General features: G+C 37.9%; 2 protein-coding genes across 2 annotated transcripts in view; one reads left to right on the forward strand and one right to left on the reverse strand.

Annotated features, from left to right (window-relative positions):
- Positions 1 to 398: 398 nt before the first annotated feature.
- LOC119836437 (mediator of RNA polymerase II transcription subunit 16) lies at positions 399 to 11,763 on the reverse strand. Its single transcript, XM_038361759.1, has 20 exons — positions 11,493 to 11,763; positions 11,050 to 11,227; positions 10,062 to 10,194; positions 9,370 to 9,499; positions 8,329 to 8,471; positions 7,494 to 7,664; positions 6,916 to 7,032; positions 6,571 to 6,638; positions 6,121 to 6,264; positions 5,638 to 5,730; positions 5,284 to 5,398; positions 4,457 to 4,577; positions 4,166 to 4,252; positions 3,582 to 3,813; positions 3,113 to 3,273; positions 2,598 to 2,743; positions 1,729 to 1,829; positions 1,240 to 1,340; positions 901 to 1,041; positions 399 to 484 (listed from the first exon to the last, which is right to left on the reverse strand). Exons 1-20 carry the CDS (start codon positions 11,552 to 11,554, stop codon positions 448 to 450), a joined length of 2,481 nt encoding a protein of 826 aa, XP_038217687.1. The 5' UTR covers positions 11,555 to 11,763; the 3' UTR covers positions 399 to 447.
- Positions 11,764 to 12,090: 327 nt separating this feature from the next.
- LOC119836334 (neogenin) overlaps positions 12,091 to 23,049 on the forward strand; it is an 87,909-nt gene continuing 76,950 nt past the window's right edge. The window contains exon 1 of the mRNA XM_038361635.1: positions 12,091 to 12,378. Within this exon, the coding sequence (XP_038217563.1) occupies positions 12,294 to 12,378 (85 nt within the window). The 5' untranslated portion in view covers positions 12,091 to 12,293. The remainder of the gene's footprint in view (positions 12,379 to 23,049) is intronic.

Genomic DNA, 23,049 nt, shown 5'->3' on the forward strand with positions numbered 1-23,049 from the left:
AAAAATAAATATTCATGATATAAGCTATAATTTTCTATTCTACTCCGTGGAGATAGAATTGATCAAAGTAATTCCTTAGCTGATGTCTAAATCACAGAGGCTATCTGCATGCCAAATTCCAAAGCGATCGGTCCAGTACTGGGCTGTGGGTTAATAGAGTCGTTTATAGAAAAAGTACGTGAGAAGCACTTTTTGTATAGCATATTTTTGTTATTATTTTTAAAACAATTATATTTCGATCCTCTATTTCAATAGATAATACGCTAGTACTTATACATGTGCATCGTGTTTACAGCTTCTTTCACATATCAGCCTTTCATTTTTTGTTTATTAACTTATGACTATATGCTAGTGAAGTTTAGTTAAGTAGGTTCATAGAGAATAAAGACATTATATGAAACATTTTATTCAAAATATTTACATAATATTACTTATATTGTATTAAAACTACACATTGGAGATTAATGTCCACTTTCCACCGCATCTGTAAGCAAAACATTTCTACGATTAGATTGTATTTTTAACAAATGGGATAAATATATAATAACCCGACCTGCAAAATTTAATAGTTGATTTATTAACTGGGTACTATTTTATTATGATTTTTGTCTGCATCAACGCAGGTGTATGTAACCTATTATTTAACTAATTTTGATTAATAGAAATGACACCACAATAGTACTCTGACATCTACTCTTTATACCGGATGTGAACCAAGAGTCATCAATTTTTGATAACTGTAAATTGATACTTATTTAAACACATGTAAGTTATCAAATAGATACCCGCATACCACGAACATGCAAAATACGCGAGCTGTAGCAGCTATCGTGGTTAACCAAATATACAAATTCCATCAAATAAAGTGTAACAATACATGCATCCCCATCCCCAACTCACCGACAACTCGCCACGAACCTCCCGTCGTACGCGCGCTGCAGCGGGTGGCGCGCGCAGTGCGCGGCGGGCAGCGCGCGCGCGCCGCACCGCGCGCACTCGCGCCACTTGGCGCACGCGTTGCCGCCACCCAGGTACATGTATCTGGTTGTATTTTAGTTTATTGAGATACTTGATTGCGTTACAAACCGTTTTATTAAAGTTCTTATTCTACCCTTGGAAAAATAGGAAAATAAATATGGAAATTATTCATAATGAACAAATAAATCTCGTTATGTACTATTTATTATCCCAAATAAAGAAAAAAAAAAGAAATGCAGTATCTTAATATACGCGAATTACCTTATAGCATCCATGTCAAATGAAGGACTCAGATCAGAAACTGCATACGGCGGTGGCTCCGGTGTGAATCTCAGAGATTCTGGTTCCACGCCATACTCAAACTGCAAAATCAATATTTTTTCAATTATTAATTTATCCTATTGAATGTATTCTAACAAAAACATAGAAACGATTTAAAACATAAGTTTTGAAAATAATTTTCTTCGTAATTTCATATTCACAATTTTCCATGTAATGACTCAATCTTTTTGTTTCAATTCTCCCGAACGCCCCACTTATTATACACATATGATTAACCATTAAAAAACAATAATTGTAAGAGCAATTTAGCAATAACCGGTAAGTTACGATTTTCACGTCTTTAACAAAGCCCTACTGTCAACCATTTCCAATTTCGAACTGACATTGATAGTTACATTTTCAATTTTAAAAGTGAAACGCTTATAAAATTGAAAAAAATATTTTGTAATAAAGATTAAACAAACTTACATATAAAGGTATAGGCTTCGAATGGGGCGCGATAAGGCCGCAGCGCGACAGAGAGTCCCAAACGCGCGCAGTGTTTTGGGCGCAAATGGTTAGACACTCCTCTGTAAAATATATTCAAATTAAACAACACTTGAAAAACTATAATACTGCAGTAAAAGGGTCAGTTGGTGCATAGTTTTGTTTTTTAATAACAAACAATTTAAGAAATGGTGTATATTTTGACATCAAACATTTGTATAATCTTATATAAGATTGCATATCAAGGGGGGTTAGAGACAAAAGTTTTATGAAGTAAAGTAAATCATGTTGTGCCATTAGAAAAGAATCGATTAATATTCAATACTCATTACTACATAGTATAAAGTGAGAAGCAAGCTTAAATCTTTACAAATATGCAACAAATTAATATTAAAAACTGAAGGTTTATATGTACATATAATAACATCTATTTAACATGTACGAATCCTAAGCAAGTATTATATATAATATAGTTATAAGATTTGAAAAGAGCAACAGTGTCTTAGGTATATTAGATATATTAGGATATTAGGATGATCAAAAGCATTTCTAAAGAATATAAGTCATGTTATATGTTTTGAGCTTTACATAAGTAAAATATGGCAAGCAGTAAGATTTAAAGAAATCCAGACATTTTGATAAGATTGCTTCTGTAGTGAGCATTCAGAAGCTTTTTTTATGTTATACAGATGGCAACTTAGTTGGTGGTAAATCTGATTGTAAGTGACTGCAATTGTGCTGGCTGTTTCTAAGGGATAAAGGATAAGGAAGTATTGATAACTGGAAAGAAGGAATGGACTAGAGAGGTCGAGGAACAGGTCTCCCACCAGAGGTGTGTAAGTAACACTCACCCAGCAGGTCCGGCTTGAGCGCGTGTGCAGCGAGCCGCGCCAGCGGGCGACTCAGCTCGGGCGTCGCGCAGCCGCCCGCCGCGCGGCACACCACCACCAGCTTGCGGATCAGCTGCACCGCACTCGCTTCTGAGTACAGCTCGTACCTGCCACATGAGAGTTAGCCGTAGTTATAATATACATGGTCATGTATCCGAAACATCAAGTTAGAAGAAAGGGAGGGCGGAAACACTCAAATATGAAAGTACCCAATATGAAAGCACCCCAACTCTTTCTGAGTACTTCAAATGAATCAGAACTAACTCTGTGTGGGTGTGATACATCAGCCTGTACTTTTTTTGCCTGAAGCAATGTGTAATGTCAACATATAGTAGTAAGACAATGCGTTAGTGAATGTTGACGATATGTATAATCTGCTAATAATTATAGTTATCATTTGGCTTTGAATTTATCAGCACTGTTGCACTGTTGCACTGGCTTGTGTGCAATACAGTGCAGCAATACAGCGCACCGACCCGTGCTGCGCGGAGTTGTGCAGCGCAGCGAGCGTGGCAAGCAGCGTCAGCGCGGTGTGCAGCGCGCGCTGCAGCGGGCGGCGCAGCGCCTGCAGCGGCTGCAGCGCGCCCGCGGCCGCCTCGCCGAACGCCTCCGCCTTCGCCTCGAGCGCTACGAGGTTCTGGGAACACAGGTGTTTGATTATTGGCAAGTTCGATTCGATTAGCTTTGTGTTCTAAATCTAAACTTTAGCCTGTACGGAGAAACGAATTCAAGACTCCAAAATTTTACGCTACTTTATCTCTGTAGTTAGAAGGTTATCCGATACTTATTAAATTTCTATAATAATTGATAATATAGTTTCTGTTTATTACTTAAAATCGCTAAAATACATCAATATCCGGCTCGAAGGACCAATACACTATATCGAAACAAATCTATAAAAAAAACTCTGTCAATAATAAATATATATAAACTGGATCCCGGCACCTTATCGTGGTCGGCGCTGTCGTCGAGCAGCGCGAGCAGCGCGGCGGGGGCGGCGGGCGCGGCGGGGTGCGCGGGGTGCGCGGGCGGCGCGGGGTGCGCGGCGGGCGGCGGCGCCAGCGCGGGGTCGGGCCGCTCGTCGGGGCGCAGCGCGCACGCGCACGCGGCCGCCGCGCTCGCGCACATGAGCAGCGACGTCAGGTTCGACGCGCTCGACTGCGCGGTTGGTATCATGCTGGGGACACATTGGCATTGGTCACTGAGGGCGGTGGGTTTGTGAAACAAGCACATGTTTTGAAACGACGTTCCGTATGGCGCGTGGCGAAAGAGGCTAGACGAAAAAAAACTAAGTACACAACAAGTGAACGAAAAATGTCATTGAAAGTTCAACAAACCGGCTCGAAGGACCAAAAGAATGGATATATCTCAGTATCGTAGTTAAACTTACGTTAGGTTGCGTACGGTAACAACTATAAATGTTACGGATAACATTTAGACGACACATTACAATAATCTCACGAGTTAGATTATAATCCAAAGGTTTCTAAAACTAACGTCAATATATACGTACATCTTCCTATAACTACCTGCATAGTACAATCCTCAATCTCAACCAGGTATGATAGTAGTACTGCTGGAACGGCTGCGGTTGCCTTTGGAAGCTCTCTGTTATTCTGGAAATGAAATTGCCAGAATTAGACAATCCCCGGAGGCACCGGCTTTCAATTAAAAGAGGATCACCGGACTTTGTAGGGATGGTTTTCTGCGGGTACCCTTAAAAAATAATTGTATTACAGTATGTACCACATATACATTATGCTATGGTACCACAAAAGCAAAGCCGCGCGTTCAAATTAATTCCAGTCCAAAACACTAACCTCTCGTACAAAGCTTCCAGAACATTCGGTTTGAGTGTCAGCAGAACGTCCAAGTAATCGAACCCACTGACCATCGCATACTCCAGGAGTGTCACCAAGTGCGCTATTTGGTGCTGGCTCGCTGAATTGAGAAATTTTGTGTTATTAAAAATGCAAATAAATATTTGAAAAAAAAAAATATATATAAATATTTAAATATTATTGTGGGAGTTGAGCACGCTTCGGCACGAATTGGGCCAGCTCGCACCGGGGAAGTACCACACCCCCATAGAAAACCGGCGTGATATAGTGGCATGTCACTGTGTTTCGTACGGTGAGTGGGGGAGCCGGAGGCCCGTTTCCTTTTCCTCACCCGTCCCAGTCCATTCCTTCTTTCCAGTCGTTAATCCATTCCTTTTCCCTTATCCCAAAAAAGCGGGCAGCGCATTCGCAGAGGCCTTACCTTTGCGAATGTTCATGGGCGGTGGTGATCGCTTACCATCAGGCGAACCACCAGCTCAGTTGCCCGCTATGACATAAAAAAAAATATATATATATAACATATAATATGTTATATCATTTACCACAATACATCATCACTAACTAATATGACTATTAGAAACGAATAGAAACTAATATGCATTGTTGTTAATAATTAATACAAGGATCTGTGGCTTTTGAAAACTTGACATATAACTTCTATAATATGTAAATAATTATTATATGTATATTGTTCATCGCCCACGCAGGTTTAAATACTTAAAGTACACTACAAGATACTAAAAGAAATATACAAACAATTTGAAGTACCTAGCCATTAGCATCTACCCAAAAAAAAAAATCCTCACGCATATCCGGCTGTATCCTGTAGACGTGCAGCTGCGCGTGCGAGTCGAGCGCGACCGCCACGCTCGACGACCACGACACGTCTGCGCTCCACGCGCGCGCGCACCGCGACCCGCTCTGCGGGGGAGAGGGGGGAAAGGAGTTAGTGATTTCCCGCTATCGTTAGTTAGTTGAGTTTGGGGGGTTGTTTTGTTTGTGTGTATAATTTCTTTACACTAATATAAAATTATGTTATGTAAAAAATATATGAAATATTAATGCCAGAATCGTAATTTGTATAAATTGGAAATTCTCGAAAGTAATATGCATATATAATGTATGAACACAGGATTTTAAAATCCTATCACATCACATACCGGTAAGACCCCGGGGCCATATTTGGTCTTCTTAGGTGGTGTGGAGGCCGGCGGACTCACTTCAGATCCGGTCACTATGGGACGGGAGCATAACTGCAAAAAATTGAAGTCCGTCAAGTGCGAGTCGGATTCGCACCAATTAGAGTTAAATAAACCTAAAGGTGCTGTGAAAAATATTCATCACCAATCTCTACTAATATTATAAAGCTGAAGAGTTTGTTTGTCATTTTATCGCACGCACTAATCTCAGGAAGTACTTACTGGTCCGATTTGAAAAATTCTTTCAGTGTTAGATAGCCCATTTATTGAGGAAGGCTATATAGGCTATATATGTACCACGGGCGAATCACTAGTTTACCATATAATTTGATTATAATTAAGCAGCAGGTTCACCACACAGTGCTATAATCGCACAGTATTGGGACGCTGCAGAGTAGTCGCACACAATAAAAACTAACAAAATAACTTACAATGGCTACTCACATAATGATGCGACTCTCCCAATAAATGAATCGCTCTCGGTGTTGTCAGCACAGCAAGCGGCGCGTTCAACGGCAATTTGGAGCTGGCAATACAAGTACCGAAATCGCCGCTGTCTATCGACCAAGCGCCCATGGGTTGCCAGGACTGAAAAATAATTTATCACCTAATAAAACCACGAATTTATTTTGAAATATTTATCGTTCTAACAAAATATAAAAAGGACAATAAATAGATGCATTATTGCATTACAACTACATAGGTGGTAGGTGTATATTCTGATTGTTAGATTTTAAAAGCAAACGAACAAACAAAACATATTTCTACTTTATCACCATATTCTGTTTAACGAAGTTCTGACGTAATACATACAACAAAAAATACTTAAAAAGCGTTATTTAATTAAATTTTGTGTGGTTTAATTACATACAATCTGGATTGAATTATACTTACAAGTGAATTGAAGCAATCCGACGCTGGCTTGCTGACGTCGCCCGGCGTCGTACTGCCCTGCAGGGGGCCTGTGGGTCAATTTTTTTTATCATTCAAAATTATAATATCTGTTTGTTATATTTCAATAAATGTTTTTTTTTACTGTATGTATGCAATATAATATGGTACATACATAAAATAATATATATATATTTTTTTTGTCTGACTGTTGTGACGGGACGATCACTGGCAGATAGCTGATGTTATGAGAAATTACTGATGCTTCTCTTTTGCAATATTCTCAAAGAAACAATGGGATTCATAGGAAAAACTAATAATAAAATAAAAATATCAAACTACCCTCACCTTTAGAGAGCAGCTTGTGCACGGGGTAGCTGCGCACAGTCAGTTTCCACATGCTGACCGTGCTGCCGGCTATCAGCAGGCTGTCGGTATCGTCGCGGAGACACCAACTTATCGACACTGCAATTATATATTTACGTTTCGAATTACGTAACGCATGCGTAAATTTGTTAAGTTATCACGTGTTTTATATGTATTGGCACATTAATGTTACTGCGTGTGTGCGTGCACGTACGTATTAAAATTACGGGAATTTGATTGGTATGTGTGAGTGAGAGCTTGAGTGCGTATATGTGTGTGTATTCATTGCACGTATTTTGGCTATTGCAGCTAGTTATTGTGTTGGTACATAAACACGTATGCATGCGTTAGTCAGATTTGGGTTTGTACATGAAGGCGGACGCGTGTGCAAACTACTTGTTGTGTGTATGTGCGCGTGCGTGTGTAAGTGCGTTTTTTGTGTATGTATGTGTGTTTGTATTCATTGACGTCGTGATTTTTGTCTCTTGTAGTGAAATATACGTGTGGTGGTTACATACGAACGCGGATGCGTGTGTGTGTGTGTGTATGTGTGTGCTCACCCGGGTCCCTCGCGTCCGGCGGCAGGGAGAGCGCGGGCAGCGGCGCGAGCGCGAGCGCGACGGGCGCGCGGCGCGGCGCGGCGGCGGCGGCGCGGCGCGCGCTCACCGCGCCCGCGCGCACCACGCGCCGCCCGCCGCGCGAGCTCGACGCCGCCACCAGGATCGTGCCGTCTGCGGAACCGGGGGAAGGGGGGGTGACAGTTAGTTTTTTTGTTTTATAAAAGAAAATACATGTTCTATACGTATCAAGCATGTCAAAAACCCAAAGAGACAGATATTACCAAAGTTTTGAGAAGGTCTAGCATTCTATAGATGATATTATAAATATTAGTGGACTTATTTCAAAAAAAAAAGAACAAAATAACTGAAGGCATGTGTTACTAGGAAATGCCGATACATAAATGGAAATTTAAGTTCCAGTTAAAAAGCACGTATTTAAAAATTGGCAAATAATATAAAAAAGACAATGATTCGCATTAACATACATAAGGTGTTGCGATAAATCATTTATCAATGTGTTCATAAGCCTTACAGACACACATTGTTAAGTAGAACACAACATACATTGTTAATTATCGTAATATTTTACGTTTAAAAGGAAATTTTACACAAAATAAATTTTATGTGTACATTTACATATTATTTATTTTTTTACACACTACTTTTTTTTACTATTTACTGTTTTTTCTGTATTTATATGTGTGTTGAAACACACACATACAAACAGTTCTTTGTGTATTTGTGTGTGTATGTGTTAAAAGAAATAGTTCTTTAATTCTTTATATATCTGTGTGCGTGTGCGTGTGCGTGCGTGCGTGTGTGTGCGCGCGCTCACTCTTGTGCGCCATGGCGGCGGCGGCGACGCGGTCGCGCGTGCGCAGCGCGTCGCCGGCGGCCAGCGCGCGCTCGTCGCCCGGCGCCAGCGCGCCCACCAGCCCCGTGCCCGTCACCACGCACGCGCCCGCCCCGCCCACGCCGCTACCAAATACATTATATATATTTTTTAATTTTATTTATTTAAACACTTTATTGTGCTGCCAACAAAATACAAAAACAAAACTTATACTTAAACAGCACAGAACAGAAGGCGGCCTTATCACTTATAATTGATCTCTGCCAGGCAACCAACTGAAAGATAGATAGCAATGTAACTTAAAAGAAGTGTACACACTTAAAGAATTTAAAACAATTCATCACGAGGCGGGATTCGAACCAGGGTCTTTTTAACAAACACCTAGCCTCTCGACCACCCGCATCGTGGGGTGTCCTTTAGGCACATGAAACCGAAAGAGTGGAAGAAATTCGATCGCTGAGGCGGAATCGCGGGTGACTTTTTTTTAGAATCATTTATTTTTTATTCTTTAAAAATGTATCTTTTATAAAACATTTCAATGCTATAAAACTAAAAAATTTAACAATAATACATTTTAAACTCAATATTGTATTACTATTATCGCTTTTAAAGTGGATACTTCCTGAGTGACGGTACACATTACAGCGTTACAGCGTATGTAAGAATTAAAGCACTAATATTGTAGTGGAAGTTCTTAAGTTCTCATCTAGTATAAACGTACATAAATATAACTATTTTAACAAAAAATTAAACGGCCTTTCAATTGTCGCAGCTAGACAAAATTAAATTGGGACCACGCGGGAGCTACCAGCTTTCAAATGAAAAAAGAATAACCAAGATTGGTTCATCCAGTCAGATGTTCTGAGATTCTGAGGTATTATTGAAAACATCCTCCTTATTTAATAATGATAATAATAAACAATAATTTATTTATCAAAAAATATTGTTACATATATGTTGATTAAAACTTTTTCCGCGATCGGTTGAAGAAAGACATCTTTTCTCTAAGATAAAACACCATACCCAAATCCCTTCAAAGTAGGCGTTTGCTGCAGCATCTGGAATTTCTCATTTATCGGTGCGTCTAGTTTCTTATCGTGCGCCACCACGCGGCGGCCATTGTGGAAGAATATTCCCTTAATTATTTTCTCACCTGCAAGGGAAGAAGAGAAACTTCTAGAACAATGAGTAGCGAGGATGGAAACGCAGAAGTCACAGGCTTGTGTTTCAGCAGTTTGAATAAATTTGGGCTGATGAGAATCATGATAATTGGAAAATAACTGCAAAATAATAATAAAAAGGTGTAAGAATAATGATTGACAGTGTTTTTTAGTTCTTCTAAGGCTCAGCTGCATTATTATAAAAAAATGTTACAATCATGTCATCATCGGCAATGGAATTGGTGGGTCGCCTGATGGTAAGCGCTACCAGCGCCCATGAACATTTGGAGATTTGTAAGGTCGATTGCAGACCTTACGCCTCTTCAAATGGATTGTCGACTTCAAATTGGAAAGGGGTTAGGAAAGGATTGACGAGAGCAATAAAGGAAAGGCCCAGTTGTTTCCTTTATTGCTCTCGTGTGGGTATGTGGTAATGGGTAAGGAAAAGGATATGGGCCTTCTTGCCTTTATTACACTATTTTGTGTGATGAGTACCAAACACTCAAGTCAGCAATACAATGTGTTGCATGCGGCCTACACTACACTATTTCTCACCAGGAAAACTGGCACTGTACAAGCATGTCCACTCGTTGAGGAGATGGTCCTTCTGGCCAAATACTGAAACATCACCGACTGTAGTCGCCACAAGTAGCTGCTTGCCTTCACAGTCCCATTCTAGGGCAGACACCTGCAGACAATTAGGCATGACTAATTTTAGACTTTGTAAATAAGTGTACATCTGAGTTTCAATGGTGTGACAACGTGAGACGTCTGCCAACTTGCAGTTAGCCAGTGTAGTGGATTATGGCCTGGACACTCATAGACACAACTTATTCGGTTCGATGATGTATATCTTTCAAAGAATGGTAATCTCAGAATTTGAATTATCAGAATGGAAATAGCAACAGCTTGATTTTGAAGATTTTTGGGTAGTAGTAACTTAAAATATTTATAAAGTAAAACAAAAACTTTACAGTGTGCAATCTACATTAATATACAATGTGTTTATGCAATAAATCAAACACAATTTGATTAAAAAAAGCTGTTTGTTGTTACTAAGAAGATAAAAAAGTTAAAGTGTCTGGAGATAGTTTAGATCTTACTAGCTGCGCCCTGCGGTTTCATCAGCGTAAGTCCATATCCCGTAGGAATATTGGGATAAAAAGTTACATATATGTTATTCCAGTTGTCCAGTTGTCTACATACCAAATTTCAATGCAATTGGTTCAGTAGTTTTTGCGTGAAAGAGTAACAAACACACACACATCCTTACAAGCTTTCGTATTTATAATATTAGTAGGATAAAAGAGCATTGGCTACTTTTTACCACAGTTATCTCACTTAAAGGACAGTAGCGGAAATCTAGGAACATATAAAGAAGATGTGGTGGCTTAGTGGTGGGGATGGGACTTGAAAATCAATAAGTCAGTGGTTTGAGACCAGCCTGTTGCCTTGCACAGGGAGGGCTGATGATGATGACAATATAAAGGAGGTTCACTGGACAACACTACTAAAAGAAATAAACATTTCAAACATTACTAACAGGATGCACAGTGCTGGTGACTTTATGGCTGTTCCACGGTGTGTTCAGATCACACACATACACATGTCCGCCCCAGGTGTCGCCATCGGAGTCTGACAGCTCAGTAAGTGACGTAAACGCTATGATATTTGCAGTGGATATCGTGCATATTGGGCGGACTACTTCTGGATCTGACGTTCTGGAAATAAACGATGTTTCGATGTAATTTCACATAGATAGGGTAATTATAGATCTTTTTACAATTTCAGATGGTTTGTCAGCAACCCTTAGATTTAAATACGTGATCACGACATTAGGAATTATTTGAAAAACGTTCAGAAATGTACTACACATTGAATTACATTAGGACACATCATTAACTAACAAGGAAACATTTTAACTATAACTTCACAATACATATAAACACACACACCACATATCAGCTTCACAATTATCTATCTTACCCATCAAATTGCGGTGGTTCACATTTCAGAGGCTTTCTTCTCATTGAGTAAACTAATTCCATTTTACAAACTACTTGGACTTGCCTGTCCTTGTTTGTGTCTCTTTTTCTGATTATATTACTTAAAGTCTAGTTAAAAAATTAATACGTAGTCCGCTAAATAAATTTGCTTTTAATTTATATTAAGTTAATAAATATAATAAAAGATCTGCTCGGTAATTTATAGTAAATTGAAGGTTCAACTTTCAAGTTGGTTTGACTTTCGAGCCCTGAGTTTTGACTTTTGACGTTTTGAATTTACATTCAGTTTCAGTTCACAGAGTATATAAAACCAAAATGTCCGTTTGAAATTCAACAAACCAATAAAATGGATGACCCTTTTGACCTTTTTGTTGTAATTATTGAAGACTGTGATTAATTGAAGTAATTTCAAACAAACGAAACAAATTCAAGCTTGCAAATCTTTGATTAATCAATACGCAATGAAACTTTGTTTATGGCACATAGCATCCTCATAGACAAAAGAGTTTAATTTGATCCTCACTTCAGTTCAAACACTCAATGAGCTCACTTCGCATTAGTGTGTAATACGATTGTCACGGACGTTGACCTTTTAATATTGAGTTCGTGTTAGATTTCCGAACGCAGCAGTGCTTGCCCAACGAAAATGGCGGATTGTATAGTGTCGAAGTAGCACTGCGTCGCTTGATATCAGTTTCACGAAAATATCGTGTTTTTATGTGAAAATGTGATAATCATGAATTAAAACCTGTAGTGAAGTGTTTTGTATGTGTGTTTCAAGATGAGCCGGACAGAGATGTGCCGTTTTGGTGTCGGAAACTGGATTTTTTTACTGGCCTGTATCAATTTGTTTACCCATACCCAAGGTGAGCTCCTTTCTTATAAATAAAGCCCTTATTATATTGATCGCTGTGCATTTAACTTGAATTACGATACCAATACCGCAAGGAGGAGAAGAACGTACCTCTCAATGGCATGGAGAGATATTTACAAATACGATAAAACAAATGTATAACATACGCACTCTAAAATTATTATCTTTAAATTCGATAATAGCATATCGGATTAAACAAACAAATCGTGACATATTTTACGGCGCTTTGTGATATATATCGTAATAAATTTTAGAAAAGGCATAAATGTTACGCTGTAACTTGAAAGGTTGGGGATTTTTCTATGTTGTTACGGACAGGCGCTAAACCAATGTTTTTGGTACTAAAACTGAGTTTTAACTACGGATTTTATTTATTGCATAGTTAATGTAAATATTGGTTTGGAGGTGTTCTATTGGAAAGTATTTTTAATTTTGGAACACTGCGTTGCCTGTAAGAAACACCCATGTTAAATGTAATGATCATAATAGCTTTTTCGTTAGTAATTTAATGTTTCGATTTTTAAGCATCTAATATGGTTGATCTATTCTTTTTCATAAAGCTATAGAAATGAAATTTAAAATAATGTAATTTTATTTCTCAACTGACACCTAAAAACGAGTGTGAATGAGATTCTCAATGTAATTGATTATTTTTTTTTTTGAGTTTCTTACTAGATAACTCCGCGGGTTTCCAACGGATTTGCGTGATTCTTTCTGTGTTTTATAGGAAATTGTTGTTAGTTGATCCCATTTTAGAATTAAGAGTGGTACCTTCCACCAGGGACGTCGGTGACCATTTTTATTGAAAATTAACAAACCGTCCGATTCTGAATTTTAGCTACGCTAATGGATATCGAATTTACTATTCAAGCAAGCTCTCTGGCTGTGTGAGGTTAACCTTACTCCTGTTTTGTTTTCCTAAGTTTTCATTTGAATTATCCGCTAATAATCTTTTAATTTCTCTTTTCACACCCCACCAATTAAAAATAATTTTTATGTTAATAAAATAACTTTTTAGTTAATAAAATACTGCGGAAGCGGTAACAGACCTCGTTTTATTTTTCCCGCAAAAACCTTAGAGGCCATGTAATATGATATATGCCACTATATACTGAGGTTTCCTTACCAGAAAAAAACTTTACTCTCGGAAGCCGGTAAAATAAAAAAAAAAAAACAGGTCGTGATATTTAAGAAACCTGACAGGATCGTCTGTTTGTTAGTTCGCCGCTTTGTTACATAGAAATGGAGATATCAATTTGACATTAGGACGAGTTAAAACTAACTGCTAGACACATAATTAATTCTTTGCTACAAAAAAAAAAAATTATCGAGTTTTTGGGGAGGCACTCCTCCCGTTTCTAAATTACAACTAAATTTTATTGAGATACCATAATTATATACTTATACATACTTCTGCATACTTCGTACATTTCCTTTTCTACCAGATTGCCTGGCAGAGATTGTTATAAGGTCGCCTCTTGTACAAATGATGTCTTCTTTGTTCTGTTTATTGTTTTCTAGTTGTTTCTAAGTTTGTACAGTAAAGTATTATAAATAAACTAGCTGCACCCGGGAAACGCTGTTCTGCCTTACTCTTATCATTTAGGGGTATGAAAAATAGATGTTGGCCGATTCTCATAGATACCTAAGGATAAGCACAAAAAATTTCATCAAAATCGGTCAAGCCGTTTCGGAGGAGTATGGCAACGATAATTGTGACACGAGAATTTTATATATTAGATAAATAAATTATAACTAGCTCCGTATGTTGCCCTAGTCAATGAAATATGTATGTACGAAAAAGCGACGGAAGATTTAAATTTAAAAACGTTCGTTCATTTTAAAAATGGAATTATTCGCGCACAGACCGCAGACGTAGGTAGCAGTACTAAAGGCGGTCGCGTGAAAATCCGTTAAAATAAACATTATATATATCTTTGCTCTCGTTAAAACAACACTGAAGATAATAGTTGAATAAAAAACGTCTACGGGGATGCAGACGTAACAACCGTGCAGTGAGTGTGGTATCGGGGGCTGGGGACACGTGGACGCTTGTAGTCGCAGTTTCGTATTTGCGGCGTAAAACGGTTTCCGAATGTTTATGTGAAATTTTTACGGAATAGAAAAGATTTTGATGGCGAGGCCGGGATTTGTAATCGCATCATTTTGACGTGGTCGTAAACCATGTCAACCTCGATTTTTTTTTTATTATTTTCTCGGTACAGAGGCAACAGAAACAAACCATTTTTGAAAGGTTCATTAGATAAATCCTGGTGACGGACGGTCGGACGGACAGACGGAGACTCAAGTCTTAGTAATAAATAGGGTTTATCTTTAGGTAGTTAGAGGGGAAAATCTAAAAATTTATGTACATAATATGTATGTTGTATGTACTTATGTTTTTTACCCATTTTATTACCAATTTACTTTTATTTAATTACCAAACAAGCATCTCACATATAAGTATCTAAGAAGAATTTTATGACTCTCAAAAAAATTAAATCAAGAACTCGTTTACGGTAAAGACCATGCGAAAGATAATAACATCCATCCATATATCCATCACCCTTGTAGTTCGTTAAGTCTCACGAAATTTTTTAATTCGAAGTCAGTTCAGTAGTTCCGTAAATCGCGCATTCAAACAAACTTTTCGGCTTTAAATAACCCATTGGATTCGTACAAGTAATACTATTGTATACTACTGGGAATTGTATCCACGACCGCGACACGTTAACCACTATACGTATACGAAAAGAGGCCATAGAGCGAAATTGACTAAATCTCGATCGCTGCGCCGCTAAACAGGCATTAAGTGAAATAGGCCAGATGTGTGGAGTCCCAACTGTACGTGGGCAAGGGAACTTTCGAAAGCTTGTCAGATTAGCTTCGGCTGCGGATTGCGAGCTTCGATGTGACACCCGGCGTTTCTCGGGTTCGATGTAGGGGAGCGGGACTTTGGTTACAGTGTCCGGTTGTGTAATTGTTATTCGTGTAGCGAATAAATATTTTGATAGTAAATAATTTGATAGGTGCTGAAGATCGCAGCAAGAAGTAGAAGAAGAAAAGAGAGAGGAGTTATTGTAATTATCGGATTGGTTTTTTTTTGATGAGTCATGACGGGCAGCTGAGCTGGTGGTTCCTGATGGTAAGCGATCACCGCCGCCCATGAACAGAGCAGAAGTAGTGCTCCTGCGAACACGCTGCCCGCTTTTAAGGGGTAACGCGTAAGGAAAGGATTGACGACTGTAAAGAAGGAATGGACTGGGAGGGATGAGGAAAATGGGCCTCCAGCAAACCCGCTCGCTGTACGAAATATAGTATACTAGCTGCGCCCCGCGGTTTCACCCTCGTAAATCTGTATCCCGTAGGAATATCGGTATAAAAAGTTGCCTATATGATATTCCAGTTGTCCAGATGTCTACGTACCAAATTTCATTGCAATTCATTGCATTCGGTTCAGTAGTTTTTGCGTGAAAGAGCAACAAACACACACACATCCTTACAAACTTTCGCATTTATAATATTAGTAGGACAGGACAGTAGGATATATAGCATGCTACTATTTCACGCCGGTCTTTGGGAAGGTGGTACCTGTCCTTGTGCGAGCTGGCCCAGTTCGTGGTGTATCGTGCTTGACTCCCAGATAGGAATCTATACTGATATTATAACGCTGAAGAGTTTGTTTGTTTGTTTGAACGCACTCAGGAACTACTGGTCCGATTTGAAAAATTCTTTCAGTGTTGGATAGCCCATTTATTGAGGAAGGTTATGGGCTATATATTTACCACGGGCGAAGCCGGGGCGGACCTAATTAAATATGAACGTTGTTGACAGTGTTGTCGCGTGCATGAGTTTTAAACGATGTTAACCTATCGACTCGGATTTCCCGCAAGCATGCTTATTATTACATTTGAACGGTCTCTCTGTGTGTCTGTCTGTATTATCTGAATTTAGCGTTCTGCTACAATTTTTACCATTATCCTAACTCCTTTTGGGAATAATGAAGTAATCCTGTCTGTCTGTCTGTTCCGCCTTCAAGTCTGAACCACTGAACCGGATTATTATTTTTTTCTTTGATTACCCACACGGGCGAAGTCGCAGGCGAAAACCTAGTTAGTGTTTATATCTATAACATCGACATTTATGTGAGAAGGTATTTATTCCAACAATATGATTGTAATTACCCGGCCAAGTTAAGGCAACTTTGTTAATGCAGCTGTCTCTCTCACACCCGCGTGCTAGAGCGAGACGCACAACGTAAGCTTTTTATGGCGGGCTTAGCTTTTACTCTGATTACTTGATTGAATTTTGATGTATAACTTAGTTTTATAAGTTACGAGAGCCTTATTATAATACTGGGTTTTCGCCCGCATCTCTGCCTACACTTCCTAAAATGTATGTTTTTAACGTTTTTTTTATGTCATAGTCGGCAATGGAGCTTGTGGGTCACCTGATGGTAAGCGCAACCACCGCCCATGAACATTTGGAGAGGCATAAGGTCAAATTGCAGACCTTACGCCTCTACAAATGGATTGACGACTTAAAATTGGAAAGGGATTAGGAAAGGATTGATTAGAGGAATGTTGGAAAGGAATGGGAAGGCAAGGAAGAGGATATGATCTGAGATTGATCTTAATACTGCACGAAAATAATGGATTTTTATTTCGTAATTAGAGCTTGCCTCGTGCCTCCGTGTTCGCTTCGAATTGAAAAAATAAGCCTTACAATATCACTGAAAATGCTCAGCTTATATTCCAAGTCACGTAACGTCGCAGGGGACGGTATGTCGCATAAAAGAAAACCGGAATACTGCGATATGTTTGATAAGCAGGCCATTGATAAGATTCGCTGCTCCCAGCATCGCCTGGGCTGACACAGGATGGTCACGATTTCAATAATTTTTCAGAAATATAACGCCTTTTGTAAAAAAAATAGAAGTATATGTTAGTATATAAAAATAGAAGTATATGCTTAATTAGTTCTCTTTCACCTTTAGAAAGTTGCACCTTCACTGAGTGACATGGGCTTTATATGTACCACGGGCGACGCCGGGGCGAACAGCTAGTCGTAGATAAAATTAGCGCCACTTTTGAGCGTTAATTTAGGCTAAGGTAAGGTTAGGCTCAGCGAGTTATACTTATAGGATCTTTCGCGCCGAACCACATCAAAACATAACAACTCGATCTAGCATTAGATAGATATACTGTTTATTAATAAAGATACGGTACAAAATAGGTATACGAGTCGTTAACAGGCTTTAAAACTTTGTTTTGACAACCCTAATTCATCCCAGATAACATAAAACGCGGAATAAGGGAAACGACATTTTAAAAGGGTAGTTTTGAAAGCAAGTTGAGATTGTGCTGTAATGAGCGCTTGGTTTTTGGGGCATAAGGGCCTTTGTGTGTGACCCACCTTCGAGTGTTATCGAACCTGTAATGAAAAACTAGCTAGGGTTGGCACTTGGAGTTTTTGAAATAATAACAAATAATTTGAACTGCACATTTACAATATAGTAAAAGTAGGTTTAGTTTTAATTTTCTGTGTCAAATTAAGGTAATTTCACGTATTAAATTCAACACAATATATTATTTGATATTAAAAAACAGAGAACATGATATTAAAAATATAGTACATCTCAGTCTCCCCGTGACCACGCTCGCTGTAAAGTGTTTGAAACGTCGGGTTAATAATATAATGAATAAATCGCGTTTAAAATCCGTTCAAAAGTTTTTAATTTCGAATGTATAATACTCGCGTAAAATCAAACACAAGAAAATACTATACTATATAGTACTTACTGAAATGCTGAAAAAAATACAAGTCAAAAGGGACTTCACTCTATGTATTCAAACAATTTACAACCATAGCGACCAATATGAAACATTATCTCCATGATTTCAATATTGTATCGATGGAACGCGGCCTTTGTTAATTTTTTTTTTGTAGTTATACTAGCATGTATCAAAATAAAAGGATTTAACGTATACGGAAACATATAAACAGAATTCATGAATGGGCCCGTTTTTTCAATTGACTACGGAACCCTAAAATTGTTGGAATTAAATTTACACTCATGAAGAAACCTACAATATATTGTGGGAGTCGAGCACGCTTCGGCACGAATTGGGCCAGCTCGCACCGGGGAAGTACCACACCCCCACAGAAAACCGGCGTGAAATAGTGGCATGCCACTGTGTTTCGTACGGTGAGTGGGGGAGCCGGAGGCCTATTTCCTTTTCCTCACCCGTCCCAGTCCATTCCTTCTTTCCTGTCATGAATTCGTTCCTTTTCCCTTACCCACTAAAAGCGGGCAGCGCATTCGCAGAGGCACTACCTTTGCGAATGTTCATGGGCGGTGATAATCGTTTACCATCAGGCGAACCACCAGCTCAGTTGCCCGCTATGACATAAAAAAAAAACATAAAAAAAAACAATACTAAAATAACCTAATGATGAAGATAGAAAATAAGGTTATTGCGCACACGTTTCTTTAGTATTCTTTATGTATATACAAGACATTCTAATTAAACATTTTAATAATTAATAATACAAAGCAGACGCACCCTCGCACAAAAACATCAAAGTGTGTTTAATCCTTTAAAGCGTGTACTCGTATGTTCCATTGAATTTCTTACGAAAATCTATTTCGTATCAGGTATAGTGATGTGCTTGCCCTTATCGAATCGGTATTTAGAGTTGATGTGAGTATTTCACTCGACAATATTTGGGATACATGATGCATAAAGAGCCAGAATATAAAAAAAACGTATTGTCCGATCAAACAAATACAAACTCTTCACCTTTATATAATTCTTGGTATAGATAGACTATTTATACTGATTTAAATTAGATAATGTAATCGATTGAATATACGTAAATCGCGACAAAACGACTCAAACAATTTTAATACAATACCACATTTCTTGCTCTAGTCCGACTGCGTAGATTTGACAATACAAAGGCAGACGATGTGAATATATTTTTATATTTCCCTCTTTGTTATAGATTTTTTCATACATAGTAAAACTTAATAGAAATTTGTCGGTTGCTTGTTCGCTCATTTTAAAAATAATAAATCGATAAAATGCAGTCATAGCGGTACATCCCTAGTGCACATTTCCGTTTATCCCCCAACATATTCAATTAGCAAAATCTCGAGTTACCCTCCGTAATTATAAATTCACCATTCATCAACCGTCTCAATCGGTAATTGGCCGGTAAACGGGCATTTATCCTGACCTATTAGTTTATTTATAAATCTAAGAAAAGTAGTATACGTAAGATAAATAGTTTAGTTTCTTAATGAGTCGGTTACACGGTTATAAAAGCGATTTAAAATAACCCAGATCATTCCACTTCAATTGTTATTTATTTTGTTTCGCCCAACACTTAGAACATAATTAAATACAGACGTTATTTCCTAACTAAGTCTCTAATTACTAAATCTTAGCTTATCTAGCTTCTATGACGTCACAAAATGGCGCAGAATCGGTCTTATTCTTAGTTGAATCGCTTAGTGAGATTGTATAATTCATGTTTAAAGGCCTGGAAGTTTCCGGAAACGTGGAAATGAGCGGAAATTTAGCGTTTGTATTGGCGACACCGTCGCGTTGACGCAACGTGCAAGGTTTGAATGATTTCCTCTTAACCGACTGTACAGAAGTGGTTTTGGTTTTAGATGCCCTTTATAACAGACGTTCCAAAGAAGTGAATAAGTTTCTAAATTATAGCTCTCTGTATGAATTGTTATTGAATTAATGAATTGCATTCTTTAAAAATGTGTTGCTAAGCGTAATACTGGAGAATGGCTCGACCAAATGGGCTAATTTATGTTGAATTGTGTGTAAAGGAGTAGGAAAGGTTCTGATGGAGGAAAAACAAACTGTATCGGGTGAAGCCACGGCGGACCGCTAGTAAATAATGAAACCAAAACTGATACGAAAATAAGAAAAAACAAAAATATACAATAATATTATGTCAAAAGGAAACAAAACATATATCAAATAATAAACGAATTTAATATGTATTCCTAGGTACCTTAAAAATACACTTACGCAATAACAAATAACGACAAAAACATAAATTGCGTATACAGGTGTACTTCATTCTAAATTAACAATGGTTTTTTAGTAAATTGACTGTAATTCGGTTCAATTTAGAATTCATTCGAACATTGTTAACCTCATCACGTTGCAAATGGCGGTGTGTTTTGGCCTCAGAGGAAAATTTCTGTCGAAATTTCGCCCACTTGTCAGTAGAGGCTTTCACGGAGTTAATGGGTTGCTTTTTCTTTCTGTTTTCATAGTGCTTTTTTTCAGGGATTTATCAATGCCGTTTGAAAGAAAATATTGGTAGAGTTTGTTATTATTATGAGAGTGAAGTCCCCTAGTGGGGTGGGGAGCAGATGATATATATACATCTGTTTCACTGATCGATTTTCTTTGTGGACAAGTAGGTGATCAGCCTTCTATGTCCTGCCGGACTGAATCGTTTATTTCTGAGTCCCCACCGGGAACCTAACCCACGACCTAACCACCTTCTTTCTACGCTCAGATACAGTCGTACCTCACCAAATATATCCTGGATTCAACGAAATTGACTATTCGAAATGCCCGAGCAACCTTAATCATGAGATCGTTCCTTCGCTACTTAAATACTTGATGAATTTTTATGGGGCTGCCGACATTATTTACGGTGGAACTTTTCTCAGCTAAAGTGTTTATAAATGGGGTACAAGTAATTTTTTTCAAGTTGATAGGATAATGTTCAATTTGGGTAATAAAAAATTATTAAAAGTTGTTTGTTTCTGTTTTTGTAAATTGTTATTCTTATGTGCATTGTACATTTTAGTGCTTTTTTGCTAGCTGCGTCCCGCGGTTTCACCCGTGTAAGTCCGTATCGCGCTGGAATATCGGGTTAAAAAGTTGCCTAGGTATATATTATTCCAGTTGTCCAGCTGTCTACGTATTAAATTTCATTGCAATCGGTTCAGTAGTATTTGCGTGAAAGAGCAACTAACACACACAAATCCTTACAAACTTTCGCATTTATAATACATATTAGTAGGATAGAATAGTAGGATAATAGTAGTAGGATAGTAGTATTGCTGAATGCCAATTAACAGTAGAAGTAATGCAGCGCCCCTTCAAAGCCATCTTCAAGGATTGTAGGCAAAATCTACCTGTGTTTAATGTAAACCCGCTAGAAGGAGTTCTATTCATGTGGAACCGGAGTGGGTAATATTATAGTCATTTTTAAATGATTCAGTTTTGACAATAGGTAGATTTCCGATGTCATTAAGCGAGTGACCTCAAATTTCCTGATGCTAATCGGGTTTCGTGGTCAAAGGTGATAACATATATGTCAAAGCTACATATAATACAAGTGTATTTATTGATGTTAGATCGAGTTTCCGTCCCGCGTTGCCTTTTATTATAGAGTAGTGGTTTAAGGTTTTGATTTAATAGAAGTTTGCATTTGGAGTTCGTGGAAATTAAAGAGATTTTTAACACGCTTTTAGCGTCTGTATGTTTGTATGTAACCGACTCCTTTTGACCCACTTTAAACGGATATATTTAATTCAAACTTTGTACACTTATCAAGGATCAGTGACGATACAATAATTTCATGAGTTTATTTTATTTCTCTGTTTAGATTTATACAAATAAGAAAGTTTAATGTTACATATCGCTAAAAATGTCTCCTTCTATTTTACTGAAATCACATTGAAATCAATCAATTTGTTTAAAAGCTACAATAAGACATGCATGCATAAAATCGCTACCGCTCAAAGCTTATGTTGGGCGATGCTAAAGAATTCATGCAGCCATCGCAAATGGATACCTATTTACAAGGAGGTAGAACACAATGTTACTTGAATGAACGATTTGGACACGAAGGACTTTCATTAATATGCAGTTGGTAAACAGGCGGCGCCCGTGTCTTAGCTCGTGTTTTACAATTTCGATGATTTTCATGGACGGTATAAATGTAAAAGTAATGATTTTATTGGTTTGTTTAGAAAGAAAGAAAAGAAAGAAAGAAAGATCAATTTATTTTAACACACACAAACACATACATACATAAAAATAGAAAAAAAAAAAAAATCAAAGAATAATACGTGTGGTTGCATGCGCCAAAGAAGGATGCCACTCATTATTTATTTTTATTAACCTTATGTTTATACCTATAAAAATAATTACAAAAGTATTTATAACGCGTTCAAAATGCTATCTAATGTTTTATAGCGAAATTCGTCCAAAACTGTTCAACAGTTTGGGCTAGATAATTTGCTAGATTGAGTTTTCATAATATTATTACTAGCTGCGCCCCGCGGTTTCACCCGCGTAAGTCCGTATCCCGTAGGAATATCGGGATAAAAAGTCGCCTATATGTTATTCCAGTTGTCCAGCTGTCTACGTACCAAATTTCATTGCAATCGGTTCAGAAGTTTTTGCGTGAAAGAGCAATATACGCACACACATCCTTACAAACTTCCGCATTTATTATATTTAATAGGATTAGTATGACTAGGTACTGGTTATATAATTATTTATAAATATATTATCAACTAAAATCATATATCAAATCAAAAATACTTTATTGTGCACCAAATCATACATAAATAAATTCTATAAATAAACTCTATAGAAGCACAACA

This window comes from Zerene cesonia, chromosome 24, assembly GCF_012273895.1.
Source record: "Zerene cesonia ecotype Mississippi chromosome 24, Zerene_cesonia_1.1, whole genome shotgun sequence".
Taxonomy (NCBI): Eukaryota; Metazoa; Arthropoda; class Insecta; order Lepidoptera; family Pieridae; genus Zerene; species Zerene cesonia.